At 38.1% G+C, this 15,006-nt stretch overlaps 1 protein-coding gene across 1 annotated transcript in view; it reads right to left on the reverse strand.

Annotated features, from left to right (window-relative positions):
* Positions 1-15,006, reverse strand: part of RSBN1 (round spermatid basic protein 1) — a gene marked incomplete at its 5' end in the record, with an annotated part of 52,122 nt that extends 37,116 nt beyond the window's left edge. Inside the window, 2 exons of the mRNA XM_044675520.1 lie at positions 5,285-5,958; positions 14,556-15,006. Of these exons, the coding sequence (XP_044531455.1) occupies positions 5,285-5,958; positions 14,556-15,006 (1,125 nt within the window). The remainder of the gene's footprint in view (positions 1-5,284; positions 5,959-14,555) is intronic.

The following is a 15,006-nucleotide window of genomic DNA, read 5'->3' on the forward strand; positions in this document are numbered from 1 at the left end:
AACTTTCAATCCTGCTGAAATCAAAGATAATTTTCACTTGCTTGTGTTTTACATCATTTAGTGAATATCTACCTAGAGAAGCAGAACACTGCTAAAAAGCTCTTATATTTGCTTACTTTTATAACATGATTTGATTGTCATTTGTCACTTGATTTTGTATATCTAAAAAAATAAATCACCTGCTTGGCTACTAGCTATGTTGAGCAAACTGACTGCTTGAAAGATCTGCCTTATCCCTAAGGGACACACAGGGATTTTTCTAAAATGGTAAGTCATAGTCAATTATCATGCTTAAGAGCAAAGTTTTTTTGTACTGTTAATAGAATTATTTTTAAAAATAAATATTTTCTATTTCATCTTTTTCTTTTAAGTTGTTTTATGTATTTAATAATGTATACAGTATATTGGTATGACAGTATATGTATTTAATTTAAAAATATACACATAAAAATAATTTTTGCTAAAATGTGTATACAATAAAAGGAATGTGAAAACCACTGATCTAGACTAAAGAAATCAGAGATGGTGTATGGGCACATTATATATAAAACTACCACAATAAGAAAGGGTTTAAGATCTAAGAAACCACTTAATGCAGAAACCATTTTATCTTCTGATCAAATTGGAACTTATGGTAGCCAAGAGCAACAACTATTTAAAATCCAGCTCAGCTGCAAAACATTACAGAGAATAAATGAAGGTTAAAAGAATCTCATACCTCACAAAAGTACAAAAGTTAGTGACCAGAGGAGGGGGAAATGAGTCAAAAGAAATGAGACTTAAATAAACCAGATCACCTCTGATCATTTATACATAAAACTGAAAGGATAACAACTAATAAAAGTTTAAAATAGAAGTGATCTCTACTAAAAGTTCTTCAATGGTCTATTCTTATCAGTGACAATGAAATTGCCACTTTTCAACTCTACCACTTCAATCAAATGTATCTGAACTAAAAATGGCATCTAAGATAAAAATTTAGAAGAGCATGGTTACATTTGACCAAATACAAAGTAGGAATTACCATGAGAAGTTAAAAATTTTTTTTTAATTTTAAATTTATCTTGTTTTTATATCATCTACATTTACTGTACTATTTTTCCCTCTAAGCTCTCCCAGAAAGCATTCTTATAATAAAGCATATTTTTAAAAAGTTCTACAAAACTAATCAACGTATCAAAAAAGTCTGTAACACCCACAGTCCTCCATCTCTACAATGAAACAGGGCAAAGTATCTTCCTATATAAGGGGGAACAATGTTAAAGACATTTAGATCAGATCTGAAGATCTCAGAAAGTGAAAAATCCCCAAAGAATGGAAGAGATCCTGGATATACTAATGCCTCACTCAAAAAAGCTGGTAAAAAGTCACTGGTAGATGCTAAACCAGACATCTACATTCTAACCTTTATAAAAAGTCTTTATATAAATGGTCCTTTTACACAAAAGCATACTTTATGAAATTCGAAAATATGCAGGTGTCTCCTCTACTGAAAACATCTTCATAACTGCTGGAGAAAGTTATAGGCTATACAAGACCATACTGTTTGTATATTACAAAAAAAAAAAACAAACAAAATCAAAACAGCAAAGTAAAAGGTGGTCTTTAAGGCTCTCTTTAAAGCTTTTCCTACACATATTAAGATCATAAAAGACCTTTGATTGTTAGGGCCTTGGAGACAATCTGTTCATAAAAACCTTCATTGCCAATTATTAAGCAAAATAAACATAATGAAACACATACTCATTAAATGTATTTGTCATTAACCTGGAAATGTTCCTATTAGTTGATGGCATTATATCATAGATTGAGATTCTCTAAATGTTCCTATTAGTTAATGGCATTATATCAATTGTAAGTCTCAAAACACTGTAGGGCCTTCTCAATGAAACCTATGGCCACTCAAAAGATCAGTTTAGTAATCCAGAGAGAAGAAATCAAGTAGATGAAAAAAGTATATTGCCCAAAAGCTAGTAGGCGATTGGACAGGCAGTCCATTGAGTTAAATATATCAGTAATTAAATCTTAGGCAAGCACCATACACTGACAATAAACTATGTTCAGAATTGAATAGGTAAGCCAACTGTGTTAGATTGTCTAGTACTTTCAATTATCCCCAACTTCTCTACATCTTATTTTGCCCATTTCCCCCGAACCACCCAACAGTGTTTTTGGTGGGTTGTCTCCAAGACTAGCCACATCCTCATCAAACACTCAACAGTGAAGGAGGTGATTCAGGCAAGGGACTATGACCAGAAAGGAAAGTAGGCCATTCACGTAGCAAGAGCTAAGAATAATGGATAAAAAGCCTGTATGTTATATTGGTATCCACAAAATAAATCAATCCGTTTCCAATACATAAATAATAGAAACTAATAAAAGCTAATAAAGAGAGGGCAGCTGGGTAGCTCAGTGGATTGAGAGAGAGCCAGGCCTAGAGACAGGAGGTCCTAGGTTCAAATCCAGCCTCAGACACTTCCCAGCTGTGTGACCCTGGGCAAGTCACTTGACCCCCATTGCCTACCCTTACCACTCTTCCACCTATAAGTCAATACACAGAAGTTGAGGGTTTAAAATTAAAAAAAAAAAAACTAATAAAGATATAAACATGGATCAAATCATGGAATCCAAAGCATAAAACCTTGATTAAGAAATATTTAGTTGTGTCCCTCTATACTAGAAAAATAAGTCCATGTGATGTTTCATAAAACTAAATAAATAAGTCCTATATGAGTTCTAGTGATCTGAATTATAACATTGATATGTTATAATAAACGCTTAACAAACTACAAGCACTTTATAAATATGACCTCATCTTATCCTCACAACAACCATCAGAGGTAGCATTATTATTGTTCTCATTTTAAAGATGAGGAAACTGAAGCAGAGAGAGGTTAAGAGACTTATCCAAAGTTAGAGCCAGTAAAGTTATCTGAGGAAGGGTCCAACACTCTAACCACTGTCCCACCTAGCTGCTCTTGTATAAAAAAAAAAAAATCCCCCCCACCCCCAAGTGAAACTTGGAAAGAACCTGAAGTCAATCTCTGATCAATAATTCTCCAGTCTATGCCTATATATTTCTTTCTTTTAAAAAGATTTTTATTTGTGTAACTATATTCATCCCAACATGGTAGTTGTAAACTGAGAATGAATGAGAAGAATATATTTAAAATTTACTATTTTAAAATATTTCAATTCTATTGACCATTGCAGTATGTTAAAAAAAAAAAAACTAAGTCTTGGCTCCTAAAATATACTTGCTAATATTGCATTCTTACCACACTCAAGCATTTCCATGTACAAATATGAATACAAGTTCCTTGGACCAAGTTATTCTTTCATCTCTAACCCACACACTCCCCAAAACTGAAAACTCTCAGGATTAAACTAAATTAACAGAGTCATTACAAATTACCTAAATGCCAGTATCCCATGGTCCCCCAAATTCTCATCTGGGGAACATGGTGAATAAGAACTATATTGAGCCTAGCAATAATCTTACCTATTCTTTTAAAAATAAACATTCTTAAACTCAAGGTAAGTTGTTGGTACAGTCATGTAAATTTCAGCTCCATTTTAAAAATTGGAGGACAAAAATCAGCAGGGAATTTATAGCCTGTGTGCAGTCAGCCTGGATATGTCCAATACAGAAGAACCTGGAAGTAAAAGTCACCCTTATAAAACCAGGACCCTTATTTTTCCAACCTTCTGGCATTTCTTAGAGCTACTTGCTGGCCTCTCCAACCAAACAGAAAGTTTGCTGCATTTTTCTTAAAAAACAAAAAAAAAAAAAACAAAAAAACAAAAAACACAAAAACGTGTTACACCATATTAAATATGCTCTCAGCATTACCTTTTCTTGTTAATTAGGGCCTTATGGTAGATGGGCTAATCTAGGAGTACTGGTTTCCAGTCTTTTCAAATATTTCTAAAAACTGGCTTCCTTAACCTTTATAGGGCAAAACGCCTAAAAAATAAAAAAAATAAAAATAAAACCCAAAATCTACTACAAAAGTCAGCACTTCGGTACCTGATTGTGGTAACAAGGCCAAAATCCAAGACGAAGCCCTTTATTGCACATCGTGTTCCAACGTCTTGGGCCGCCCCATCTTGCGACCTCTCCAGATTGGCTGCTCCTGCTCTCTCTACTGCAGAGAGAACTTCAATTAGAGAAATTCTGAAGCTTATGAATCTAAACTGGATACTCCCCTCATTGGAGGCAAGGACAGTTTTTAAAAAAATCACTGGAAAGATTTAAGTTAGAAGAGGTTTCAAATAGACCTAAGTGGCTTGTAAGCATCATATAGCTGGCAGCTGAGAGCCTTATTTACTATAGTCTAGATGACCCCTAAAAAAAGGTCCCCAAGGCCAATATCAGCAGCAAGGTATTAAATAACCTGAAAAACCAGGCTGCATATAAATCATAATATCAAATTCCTACAGTGGGGAGCATACTTCCATAACAACTTGTGCAGGATTTACATCATCTGTAACATAACCATTCATAAACCCTATAATAAAAACAAGGAGAGGGAGAAAAAAAGGGGAGATAATGCTGATTTCCCATTAAGTCCTAAAAAATAAAAAATAAATTTGAAAAAAATTAGCTTGATTAAAAGCCACTGGTTGTGAAAGGGAGAGAGGTTCCCTGCTGACTTAAGCCTAGCTGCCCAAGCAAGGCTTCATAGTTCAGATCACAAGCATTTACAGGCAGAAGGAGCAGAGTCTATGGCGGTCTTCCTAGTGACACTTCCAAGTCACACAAATGGGGTGTATTTCTGGGATAGACTGCCAACAAGTTACTGGAAGAAATGAGACAAGGACCAGTTCAAGCCTGGCAAATAAAAAGGCCAAGACCCTCACATGTTTCATCATGAAGTACAAGGTATTAACTAATTTAATACCTTGAAACTACCAAACCCAATCACACCTGCTACACAATAAAACCAACATGTTCCTCATTTGTGAAAGGACAGATTGATTCCTTCAATCTGATTCTTCCACAACTAGTACTGATATATTTATCTGCGGAATTCCCAGTTTAGATTTGTTAGATTGAGCTCAAACAAACACTCTCTCCCACCCCCATCAAACAAGGAGAATATCTGCTCTAGCAATTAAGATTTTTCAGGAAGAGGAGCAAACAAACCTGAAATTTTAAACTATATTCAATGACATTAAACTTTGTCAAAGTATTGCTAGGCGCTGCTCAGTGGCATCTGAGGGTTACAGTGTTGCAATAAATAAAGAGTTTTTGAATAATTCACCAAAACCTTTACCTTACCTGAGTATGAAAGTTTGAAATAGTTGTTGTTTCAATATCTTTCTTGCCCAGAATTTCCATTTTCACTGGAGTGTTGGGAAAATTAAAAGCAAAATAGTCCAAGAAGTCAGGCAGATAAGCAGCTGCCCCATGCACTATTGCTAAAGCATAGTAAGCTGCATTTTTTTCATTTTCACTGAATGTCAGAGTAAGGAACTCTTCAGAAAACCTCTCCATCTCCATTGGAGACAAAAATGAGAGTTCATCCATGTAGGCATGAAGAACTAGAGCACCACCATTGGACTGGTGCTCCTCGTGAATAAAGTTACTAAATTTAGTGCCTGTTTTTAAGAAGTTGCTACGAATAGAATGCTCCTGGTGAGTCATAAATGGTGTTTGGACTCCCTGGGGTACCCGGTATTCTTGCATGCCCAAATTCAGTCGGCACAACTGCTCATCTTTCAGATACCTGAAGGATTCCTTGTTAACTCCTGAACTGTTATTCACCTGTCCTTGTGTCAGAATCTCCTTGTTAATTCGGGTCAGGCCAGCACAGACAGTCTGTACTTCTTTGTTGTACATTTTAAGGCGTCTCCCACGCATATCTTCTCGATGTTTCTTTTTCTTTTTCTTCTTTATTTTCTTCATGACAAAGTCATCAGCCCTCTGGGTTTTGCCATTTTCATCTGGTGTTTCTAGCCATAATAATTGAAAGGAAGTTAGTTATTAGGTCTTTAATGACATCATATAAATTTTTTTAAATGTATTTTTTCCTAACTAAAAGAATCCCATTCTCAAGCTGATTCAGGTCAGGTTAAGTCAGTTTTTCCCATTTAAAAATATATTCATGCAAGGAAAATAACAAATAGTCTTCCTAATAGTATTCAAATGTAAAAAACAAAAATATACTTTTGTATTCTAGGGGAAATGGTCCATGGAACCAAAACTTAAGAAAACATCTCTAGTAGTTTAGATGTATATCAAATAGCATATTCTCTAGGCAGTTGGAGCTTTCTAGAAACCTGAGTCTGTTTATAATTTTTAAGCAAAGGCTAAATTAAGTCAGACATAAGTCTACTGTTTACTAGAATAAAATTCTTGAGACAAAAGGATTTCCTAGTCAAAAGTTAGCAACAATACCACAGAGGTGATCCTAATCAAGTTAAATATAAGGTGTGGTACTCAAATTCCCTCTCCCCTAAAACTGGAACGTTTAATATTAGTGTCTACACATGCACATACACACACAGAGCTACACATACTTCACAAGACATAAATAACTGTGTTGGTTGAGCACCTTTAAATATTATTAAACCTAGGATTTACTTTGAAATAATTTTTGAGAAGTGAATTAATATACACATAATTATGATCCTGATTTCCCCACTACCTCTCACTAAACATGCAAAAAGTAGTTTAACAAACTTTTAAAAATTTGAAACCCACTAAGTAGGTCATTTTAAAGCATAAGCAAAATATTTTGAAGAGTGTCAATCCTGATTAGTTTTCATTTCAATTTATAATTACCTTTCAAGAGTCTGTGAATAATATTGAGTATTTGATACACATAAAATTGAATTCAGCTTTTGGTGCAAAATTATGCTACAAACAAATCTTTAGGAACTAAGATTATAACTTTCAGTAGTTTAGGAAGGGAACTTTAAGCATCTTCAGTTTAGGAAGCAAAATCGAGCACATTTTACAAGATGTGCTTCCAAGACAGAAAAGAATTTTTTAAACTTTGTCCTATATACAGAGAGTGACTTTTGGCAGTGTTCCCAAGCAACCAAGTGTTAATTCTATTCTGTACATATGTTACATAAGTTAGATTACTAATTTTAAACACCATCTCAATATTTTAGTGATTTCATAGGAGACATCCACAGAAGAAAAAAAAGTCTTGCTGAAAAGATCCTATTACTTTAAGATTTCAGGCAGAGCTATTTGGTATGCAGAAAATGAATTGTGACCTAGATTTGCCACTTAAATTAACACCAAGAGTTGCCTTGATTGTAACACATTTTCTATATTACTACCAATTTAGGGCTGGTATCCCTAACATGACAAAGCCTCAGTGGAGTTGATTATAAAACTCATTTTTATTCCCAATTTTCTTGAATTGTAGTGGGGGTTTGCTTTTTGTTGGGGGGTGGAGGGAAGAGACAGGCTTTCTGGCAAAATAACTGCTTCCCTTTCCCAAGGAAAGGTCATTTGGTTCGGAAACTAGAACACTAGTATTTCAGGGTACTGAACGATTCAAGTATTTGTGAACTTTGATTTTTTTTTTTAACCCAAGTCTGATAATTAGAAAACGGCACAATCTGTGACATACTAGATTACTTATATTCTGTGCAGAAACTTTTCCAACTATTCTTAGATTTTGGTTTTTGCTAAATATTATCCATTTCAAATGATATATTACAGTAAAAAAATTCAGCTTCTTTCACTTTATAGGAAGAATGGCATAAATGTTTTTAATTTCTGGTGTGTAATATTAAAAATCTCTTCCTCTAGAAATACTGAAAATTATTTTCCACTAAAGGGAAGGCTGGGTGATATACCAGGGTGGTATCAAACATCTTATCAAAGAATCAAATGATCAACATTCATTAAGTCCCTATGATGTGCCAAATCACCGGTGATGTGGTTATTGATCTATCTAAAGCCAAACCAATCCCCTCTTTATAGTCAACCTAAGGCAGTGGTGTCAACCTAAGTGGTGTCTTTATAATCAACCTAAGGCAATATTTTTAGAGACCACACTCCACACACTGGGTACACCCACCCTTACCCTCCACACACAGGGGAGGGAGAAAGCACTCCCACTGGACTGCTGGGTAGAAGGGTGGGTGGTGTGAGAAATGTCCTCAGAGAGTTTAGAGGGGGCAGGGAGTGGCCTGAGAACTCTGCTCCCCTCCAGTTCTGCTGCCTGTGAGACACCCATCTTACCTGCTGTGTGTTTCCTTTGGGCTGCTAATGCAGAGGGCCAGATGATGCAGAAAAAATGTCATCAGATACAGTGGAGAGGCAGAGGGGCTGCCTTTCTAGTAATGATTTGGGGAGATGGGGGTGCTGGCAGAGAGCTCTCTGCATGCCATCTTTACCAACAATGCCATAGATTCACCATCACTGACCGAAGGCATAGGTGAGTTAGTACCCACTTTACTCTCCTACGTTGATAATGTAGATGAATGGCTACTGTAAGAGGAGAAACTAGACATTTAAGGTATGGGTGCCAGAAATCGGATTAATGCGATTTCAAATTAAATTAGACCCAAGTCAGGATGACTTTTATGGAAGTTTATTTACAATAAGGAAGGTTGAATGTAGGGAAATTGAGAGAGAGAAACTCTGGCCCAGACTAGAGATCCGGACAAGGTAAGAATTTAGAGGCCCCAGCAGAGGAGCACAGAGGTTAATTAAACAAGGCTTCTAGCCACAAGGCCTTTTACAATTAGAGGCAAGAGAGGCCTCCTTGAGGGTAGAGCCTCCAGAAATGCCAAGGGAGGAGAAAGGAATTCAGCCTAACTTACCCATGTGACAATTCAGAGGGAAGCAGTCAGAGATCTCATCAGAGATCCTTCTACACCAAGTTCAAAGCCCCAACTTCCTCCACAGGGAAGTTACCATAATATTTAAAAGATAGCATCTTTCGTCACTCCCTGCATCCACCTCCAATTTCAAGTGGACAAATAGCAGCCTCAACACTGTTTTGGGCAGTCCCTTGTTTTTGATTTGTTACTTATTGTCACCTGTGGGTAACAGACCTTCCCCTGCCCATTTAATTCTAAGCTGGGTGGGGTGACATTATTTTTGATGGCTAGAGTCTAAAGGATGAATTGAGGATGAGCTAATTTCATTTACACACTACAGTACTAGATTTGAAACCAGGGAGACTCAGTTCAAATCCAGCCAGTTCAAATTAGCTGTGTGACCCTGGGCAAGCACTTAATCTCTATTTGTCTCAGTGTCCTCAAGTGTAAAATGGAGATAAAAATAGTACCTATCTCACAGAAGATTAAAATTTTACAAAATGAGATAAAATTTTAAGGAACTTTGCAAAGATAAAAGCTATATAAAAATGACAGCCACTTTAAAGATATCTTTAGGAAGGGTTGGGGTTTTGAAGGAGGAATGGTCTAGGGACCTGGCTGTTCAATTCTGAAATATTAAACTAAAACTATATTTTAAGATATCTTTCCTTGTTCAAGATTCCTATAAATATTTCCTGAAATTGTAGAGGGGCAGAATTATGTAAGAAGGCACGGAGATGAGTGCATCAATTTAGACATCTCTACATGCTAGAAATGCCTTGGATACAGATTAGTGATATATTAAATAAGATTCTCTAAGAGACTGGTAATGAATTCATTCACAAAAGGTAATACATGCTAGTCTACTATTATTTGTATTCAAGTTTCTATTTGTATTCTAGAAGTTTCAAGATAAACAAGAAGTATAGTAGCAATTCAAATATGAAAATGATGAACAAACACTTGAAAATTAAATGATGGCTAATCTAACATGATTCCCTTCTAGCACTAGAGCAATACAAAAAACATTTCCAAAATATTATCTTTTATGTCTGCAAGTATGGCAAACTTCTATTACCTCCTTATTTCTTACCTAGCCATACTACTTTGGAACTTCTCTGAAGAACTCCTTCACCATGCCCCCAAGATAGGTACCCTTCTCCTGACTCTTGCCATCTGGTCAAGGTTGCTACTTTTTAGCCATTTTTTATGTGGCTTACCCTTTAGACTGCATGCTTCTTGAGGGCAGGGATTGTTTCTATTTTTTAAATTTGTATCTCCAGTGCCTATACATGCAGTGGAATGCTTAATGAGCGTTTATTGACTACCAGTTCCATTCAATTATTTATCAATTGTACATTTTCCTTTATACAAAAATAATTTAATTTGTTTTACTAATACTTAGGCTAACTTCAGCCAGCCTACACTTTTATATTTATACTTGCATCACAGCTTAGAACTTAAAAGACATAATTAACATTTCAAAATTCTCAAAATAAGAAATTACTTTAAACTCTTACAGCCATTTTATAGATATAAATATTTGTATCCGTTAAAAGACAAGTTTTCAGGGGCAGCTTGGTGGCTCAGTGGATTGAGAGCCAGGCCTAGAGACGGGAGGTCCTAGGTTCAAATCTGACCTCAGACACTTCCCAGCTGTGTGACCTTGGGCAAGTCACTTGACCCCCATTGCCTATAAAATAAAATTTAAAAAAAAGAATAAAAAAAGACATGTTTTCTCTTATGTTTTCTTTTATTTATTGATAACCAGCCATTTAAAAATCATCTTCATTTTTAACATATCCCTGTATCCTTCCTTTTCTTGGGGGTCACACTTGTAGCAAAAACACATCAGCAAAAAGTGATGGTATATGGGGGCAGCTGGGTAGCTCAGTGGATTGAGAGCCAGGCCTAAGGCCTAGAGACGGGAGGTCCTAGGTTCAAATCCGGCCTCAGACACTTCCCAGCTGTGTGACCCTGGGCAAGTCACTTGACCCCCATTGCCTACCCTTACCACTCTTCCACCTATAAGTCAATACACAGAAGTTAAAGGGTTTAAAATAAAAAAAAAAAATCTATAAAAAAAAAAGTGATGGTATAGTTCAATGAAACCACACATACCATTTCTGACAATATATGAAATACTGCACAACCATAGTTCCCCTACCTCTCCAAAGAAGGTAGGGAAGAGGTACTTTTAACTGTTCTCTGAGGTCAATCTTGGACCTATATTTTCTGAAAGAAATTCTAGTCTAGTCCCTAAAGTTGTTCTTATGACTCAAACCCTACTAAAAAGAGAAACAATGTTCTTTGAGGACTAGTTCGCATCTTCAGCTCACCAGGGCAATGATTCCTAACCTTTCTGGAAATGCTAGCTATAGTTATTTGCTTTATTTTCCAGTATAACTTTGCAAAACCTTCTAAAAACTTTAGTTAGCATCTATTTTTCAAAATTAAAGGGAATTAAAATTGAATGCTAGCTCACCCCTACCATTTGTTGAATGCACTCCTTCCTTACCCCTACCTTAGTTCATCTTTATGATGCATCTCAGACACCAACTTCTTTATGAAACTTTTCATGATCCAACTACTGGTGCCTGCCCTCCAAAAGTACTATATATGTAAAGACTTTGTGTATGTGAGTGAGTATATATAAACTTTACATTTATGTTGCATGCATATTTATAATGTTCTTGTCTCCCTGTCCCAGTGTAAGCTGATTTCCAAGTAGAGACCTTTTCATTCTTTGTAGTTAGTATCCTTTTTACTTTACACAATAGTAGGTTATCTGATAAATACTTATTGATTGATGGATAATTAAACAAGATGCCTTTAAATTTCAAATCCACTGCCTCATGGCACCATTAGTTCAATGAAAGAGAATCCTAGAATGCTGAATCTGGAAGAATAGTCCTTATGGATATAAAGTGGTCAGAGTTGAATACACCTCTCTAGAGGCAGTGTTAATAATTCATTCCCTTAACACAAAGGAGAATTGAACACACTGATGGTATTACTGTCAATTCTAGATTCCTCAGATGCAGATTTTTGGGTCCTTGCACTATTAAACTCTCTGGAAGGATGGGCAAAGGAAAGGCTCTGCAAAGATCACCAGTAATTCTGATGGTTTGTATAATTCAGTTCCTCTGTATGATTCCTGTACAAAGAGGGAGTGAAATTGTAGCTGTAACTGCATTTGTATGGGGAAATACCAGATGACGAATATATTCTCTCCTAACCCAGGTCAGGGCCTTCTTTTTATGCAACAGTCTAGGAGGGTTGCCTTCCCTGGGTCACATAGTCAGCAATATGCTTTAGATACAGTATTTGACCCTAGGTCTTCATGGTTCTGAAGCTAGTCCTCCTAAGTCATAGTTCTGGAATCTACTTCAAACCTACCACCATCATCACAACCACAAATGATTAAGAGATGGCTCTATGGTTAAGTCTACTAAAGATGTATTCAGATAACAAGAGCTTTCCATTATTTTATCTGGTTCTGAGATGTCTCTGCATAATTTGGGCAACTGGACAAAGATGGAAAAATATAAGAAAGGAAGTCTGACTCATCAGGGAATGCATAAGAGCATTCTTGTCATTTAATGACATCAGAAGTAAAAAAATGTAAGAGCATTTTTGCTTTCTCTTTAAAAAATTCTGTCCAAGTCAAAAGTTTGAAGTGATAAAATTCCATCAACTTAAATGAACAAGATGGAAGAATGAGTTGTATTGTCTCTAAAGTTAATAGTCCTTATTATGTCTGTCCCTGCACAAGAAACCAACTATACAGACAGTGGAAGTTGTGAGGGGGGGGCACAGGAGTAGGAAAGAAACATCAGTTTCTATGGGGAAATACTGTTACTTACTTAGCTGGCTATGAAGCCAATCCAATTCAACAAAAAAGTTTAAATATAAAAAGATTTATTTCCATGTAATCTAGTCTTTCACTTGTTTCTTTTTAAAAATTTTTGTAAAAATTCAGTGTGTAACTACCCTTTCCCCCAAGTTTAGCATCTCTTCATTAAATTCTCAATCCACAATGATAATTTACAACACTATCCTGATTTTAACCTTACAGAACAGCAAATATTTTTTTAAAAATCACTTATAGTCCAGACTCTAACCCACTTCACTTGTTAGGTACCAAACTATAAATTTTCAAAGACTTGTAAACAAAGAGCAATTCATCAGAAAAAATATGCACTAGGTTGGATTCACAAGATTCCTGGGCCCCAATTGCTGCCCTAAGAAAAGGCAATAACAGATGTATAACTGAAGGAAGTAACCTCTTACCAACATCATCAATTAGCCACTGGTTGCTAGGATTTGGATATTACTAAAACAGAAAGGGATAAAAGGAGATATTTTAAAAATGCAGAGCCAGGTAACAAATAACATTTGTAAACAAAACAAAAGAAATAGGCAGATGATGATAGCAACTAGTATGTAGAAAAGAATGAGAATTCCAGAAACCTGTTCTAAAAAAGACTTATTCAATAAGTATTTAAGAACTTTACAACCTGGCATGAGGGCAAATGTAAAAAGAATTATCATATGACCTTGAGGGCATCCCTTTCCCACCTCAAATTAGAGACTAAACAGGGATCAAATTCTCAATGCTTTAAAAGTCAAAACTACAGAAAACTACTAAGGTAAGAAATTCAATGTTTGGGGTAAGTTTGGGGGAAAGGCTTTTAAAAGTGACCAAAAAGATCAGTTTTGACCCTAGCAACTCTGAATCTCTGTGCCTGCTATAACCTAATGTCTGCCTGTGCACAAGGAAGAAACAGAAACTGACTTGTGAGAAAAAGAATGTAAAAAAAATTTATCTTTGGCAAACAGTATATTCTCAAATAAGCTGTAACTAGTTCATTCTATAATTCTGCTAAAAAACTATATATCTGATCAAGAGTAAGTTATTTTTTCCCATTTGGTGGGAAAAAAAGCCTAGCAAGGAAATAATGGAAATTATTACTTTAAACTTCGTGGAAGAAATGCAATGGTGTGGTTCTTAATCGTCTGCCATGTAACAGGACAGGCGATTAGGAGCAAACCCAAGTGTTCTCCCATTAAGAAGTATATCGCACTTACAATGAATTCTTTTAAACAACACTTTGGCCTACATCTTCTTGCCCATAATAGCAATTACTTACTGACTAAGCAGATAAACGGGCTAAGAATCAGGAATGGTACTTGGTGCGTGCCCGGAGCTCCCTCCCGCTCAGTACGAGGCAGGAGCCCCCGGCCCGCGAGGATGGGCAGTGTGCACGACTCTCCTATCCTGGGCTCTGGAGGGAAGCACTTAGCCAACTTTGTAGCACATTCCTTTGGGGACGAACCCGCCTAAGTTTCCCCGACAGCTCTAGCCCTGGACTGCCAAAAGGCCCTATTGGGAAGCCCAAGTGAGCCTCCGATTCCTTATGAATGGACGCCTCCCGACCTGGGGAACTAGGGGGGCACCCCGGGAAGACGGAACAAAGCGTTAGCCGGGGCCCGGTGGCCTGGCCAAGGATCAGGGCGCGAGCGTCAGGCGGGGACGTGGGGTGGGGGCCTATCTAGCCTCGGGGACCGCGGCCCGTGGAGCCGGGCGTTCTAGGAGCCCCGTGTTGGCCTCGGGCCAAGGTCGGAGGGCGGGGGCACTTTCCCGGCTGGACAGCGCCCGGGCCTAGACCGGGGGCGCCCCAAGCCCCCGGGGACAGGCAGCGGGGCCTAGGACCAGAGCCCGCTGCCGGGCAGGGGGAGGGGCCGTCAGAGCTTACCTCTCTTGGGAGCCTTGGCCGGAGACAACCCGCCACTCTGGTCACCGTTTTCCCGCTTGCCCTTGTGCTTTGGGCCGGCGACACCCGACGAGCCGGGGTCGCTGCCGTGGTGGTGGTGGTGCCGGTGCCTCTCGCGCTCCTTGTGGCCCTTGTGCTTGGGCCCGACCGCGCTCACCGTCAGCGGCGAAAAGGTGAAGAGCGCCGAGGCCGCCAGCGGGGCAGCCAACGGGGGCCCCGCAGGGGCCAGTGAAGGAGGCGGCGGCGGCGTCAGCAGCAGCGGCTCCGAGGGACTCGGGACGGTGGAGGCTGCAGCAGGAGGCGGCGGCAGCGGCCCCGGCTGTTGGCGGCTGCGACGCCGCCGGTAAGGAGGAGCGGGAGGGGGGTCCTGGCTCGGCCGCCCCCGCTTCTCCCGGGGCCCCCCGCTGCTCGCCCGGCGCTGCCGCTTGGTCCC

Source organism: Gracilinanus agilis, chromosome 4 (genome assembly GCF_016433145.1).
Source record: "Gracilinanus agilis isolate LMUSP501 chromosome 4, AgileGrace, whole genome shotgun sequence".
Taxonomy (NCBI): domain Eukaryota; kingdom Metazoa; phylum Chordata; class Mammalia; order Didelphimorphia; family Didelphidae; genus Gracilinanus; species Gracilinanus agilis.